The sequence below is a fragment of the Ceratina calcarata genome, unplaced genomic scaffold (assembly GCF_001652005.2).
Source record: "Ceratina calcarata isolate Rehan_Ccalc_2016 unplaced genomic scaffold, ASM165200v1 scaffold295, whole genome shotgun sequence".
Lineage (NCBI taxonomy): Eukaryota > Metazoa > Arthropoda > Insecta > Hymenoptera > Apidae > Ceratina > Ceratina calcarata.
The window spans coordinates 33,980-37,186 of record NW_017151920.1 but is presented as its reverse complement, the minus strand read 5'-3'; the positions used below and the strand labels follow the sequence as shown (position 1 = coordinate 37,186).

Sequence of the window (3,207 nt, the reverse complement as noted above, 5' to 3'; positions counted from 1 at the left end):
AAAATCATTTCTACTTGCTTTCAAAATATCTATCCTTTTCAGTAAACTGTAACACACAATGCGTCAATATTGTTTTAGAATCCATTGCGGATAAGAGGGGATAAAATTGTTTTCTTTTTGTAATGTTGTATAATTAATTTTAATACTGCAAATGCACCGTACTGGATACTGAGAGTATCTATTGAGGAATATTTAAAAATTAACAAGATAACATGTCATAAAAAAGACTGCAGATTATGTTCGAGAATTCGGTAATAGGTATAAAATATGCGAATTACGTACTCTATGAGTACTCAGTTTTACTACCTACAGAGTATACACATAATGTATGTATCTATATGTAAAACCTTAGAGATGAAGGTATTTAGTAATAACAATTTATTACTAACTCTAATTATTTACAGAATGCAATTAGTTGCACACAAGATAGAAGTTGGATTTATTTTCTTTTTAAAAGAACATGAAAAGATATTTTAAGTACAGTACGAAAGGGTCAGGAGCTATTCACATATAATACAGTAATGTTACACAGATTAAGAAAACTTTGAGTTATCCAAACTGACTTATATGCATTTTTCTCTATACATATAGTAAATTAAATTTATTTTTGAGATCGTGGCTAGCATTAACAAAGACAATTAATAATTTCAGCGTAAAAATGATATTTTCTACAAGTTACATCCTTAATATAGTATTTTTACAACTTAGAATAGGATCCATTGAAGGATATGTACTTTTTTTTGCATCTATTTACTGATAACGTCGTCAATGTAATTTTATAAAGGTCAAATTGGAAATTACAACAATTCACTTGTTTTTATCTTTCCACGTTTCATTAATAAAGAAAATAATCTACGCATATAATCGATTGTTTAAGTTACAATATAAGATATCATTTTAATTTAGCAATGTTGAAATAAAAGAGATAATGATAAACTAAAATTCAGTTCTTCAAGTCGTTCCTACAATTTAAAGTTCAAATTAACATGCACACTTTCAATAAGTAATTAGTAGAACTTAATTTTGATTTAACGTACTGTTTGCACACACACATTACTGTTTCACTGCTCTTCACTTCAAATTATAGTTAGTAGTCACCAGCAATATTTTTTTCGCTTGCAATATTGTCATTATTAATGCATATTATAGATAATAGAATTATAAATAAGAAATGAAAGAATAAAATTTATGGTGTATGGAATGATTTACAACAGCTGTTATAGTTTACAATCTCTTGATCTTGAGTACGATATTAAATCTAGCGTTAAATTTTTTTGTAGTACAGCTTTTACAAAAATATTCAGTAAAAAAATATTTCAGTATACACGTTTTACATGTGTGCTAATCATACGTGCACATGTAGTATTCATTATTGCCTATTGGCAATGTAAATCAAGTGAATCGATATTTTATATCAAGCTTTGTACATTTGCGCTTTATTTTGTTATATCTAACAAAAATTTTATCTTATGCATACTAAAAAAAAAATATATTCTTGAGAATGAAAACATGCATGACAAAATATGTATATAGGCTTTTTGTTGTACTTCAGTAATCGTTGATTTTTCATTAGTCAAGTAAATTGATAGGGAAAATAAATAGTTCTTTTAATTGTCTGTGAAATCAAATGATATCTGCAAACACCGTACAAGTACTGTTTGGCTTAAGACCTACCAGTATGAAAATATAAATGGAAAATTGAAGTCGTGGTTTACATACAATCCGCTCCTCACTTTATATACTAAGTCGTAGTCTACACGTTCAATGATTAATTATAAAAGGAGAATGGAAATATATCGGATCATTATTGACAAAGTGCATTTATTTAATTAATGACGTCATTTTCAGAGAAGCATCAAGGAACATGTAGGTACGGGATAGGTAGAGAAGGGCATTGATCGTATCCTACAAGAATTTTTACACAAGTCAACATTAATGTCGAGCATCTCGTATGCTTCAAGTCAAGAGGATTTCCGTAGTCGCGCTAATTAGTAGCCGTTATCCATTTCCACGTTTTTTTAATTCCCGATGGCTCTTCGACATAACTGCCAGTCTCGGCTTATTAATGAAAATACACGGTTCTTTTTTATCTTGTATGTTTTAAGTAATGTTATGCCACCTAAATGGTAGGGTGTCACTTGTACTGATTGAATCTTGCTTTCGTTAATCGTCTTTTTGGTTGGTTCGGAGCAAGTAGGTTCTCTTCGAACGTGTCTACAGTGAAGTCCTGCTCCTTCATTAATTTCGGTAACGTCCTGCTCGTTTGGCTGTTGTGCCTGATCAAGTCGGCAGAGTTCCGAACCGATGCCACTACGCCATTTCTCGCGTGCGATTTTATCTTTTGCGGCCGAAGTCGCTTCAACGCGACAGCTCGTGGAACGGATTGCGAAAGGGGCGGCGGAGGAGGGGGAGGTAGAGGCATTTTTGGTGGCGGTAATCGTGTTGGTGGAACGTGCGGTAATCTGGCTCCGCCTGGCACTCGGGGTGAACACGGTAGCAGAAAACCTGGAATAGGGAATCCTGGTCTAGGTGGTAGTGGAGGCATGGCTGATCGCGGTGGTGGTCCGTACCTGAACGGTCTCGGCCCGTACATAGGCGGAGGGCCCGGTATCGGTGGCGGCGGTACCGGCGGCATGCCAGGTGGAGGCGGCATGGGACGGAATGACGGCGGTGGACCACCGAAACCGAAGTGTGGCGGTGAAAATGGTCCGTCTTTCGCGAAACCACGCCGCGGTGACGCGAAATTTAACTGGCCGATCATCTTTCGATGTTGTCTGTTCTTCAATGAACGCATTTTATTAACTGATTTGGACGTCGGAGCGTCAGGCTCCAAACTGATATTACTAGTATCGATCTTTTTACGCGGTGTTGACTTTAATGAGCTGATATAAATCTCGCGTTCGATGGGATATCCGCGACCCTCTTCGAATGCTAGAACAGACACGAAAAGGAGGTTGCTGTAGGGTCTCTAGAAATATGTGAAACTTTAACTAGAACAGACGATATTATTGTTTCTTTAATGCAAGAAGATTCATGGCCACTTTCACCAAGTTACGATTAATTTGATCAGCGATGAAACAAGAAAACGAAACCGAGCGTAGCCAATAGGAGACACGCTGTTCCTAAGCATGTGCATTTTTGTATATTGTGAATTAATCTGGAACTGTTAGCTATAGCACAATACAGAGCTCAATGATAACAATTGGT

General features: G+C 35.7%; 1 protein-coding gene across 1 annotated transcript; it reads right to left on the bottom strand.

The window, feature by feature from the left end:
• Window positions 1-422: 422 nt before the first annotated feature.
• Window positions 423-3,136, bottom strand: LOC113464196 (formin-A-like). The gene is made up of 2 exons (XM_026812724.1): window positions 3,056-3,136; window positions 423-2,968 (listed from the first exon to the last, which is right to left on the bottom strand). The coding sequence occupies exons 1-2, from the start codon at window positions 3,134-3,136 to the stop codon at window positions 2,135-2,137; spliced, it is 915 nt and encodes a 304-aa protein (XP_026668525.1). The 3' UTR covers window positions 423-2,134.
• Between the last annotated feature and the right edge of the window lie 71 nt (window positions 3,137-3,207).

What these genes read in the sequence shown, in the direction of transcription:
- LOC113464196 (XM_026812724.1), bottom strand. Translation starts at nt 3,136, where the DNA reads ATGCACATGCTTAGGAACAGCGTGTCTCCTATTGGCTACGCTCGGTTT. An exon ending in CATCGCTGATCAAATTAATC is followed by an intron (nt 2,969 to 3,055) that starts GTAACTTGGTGA and finishes ACATATTTCTAG; the next exon opens with AGACCCTACAGCAACCTCCT.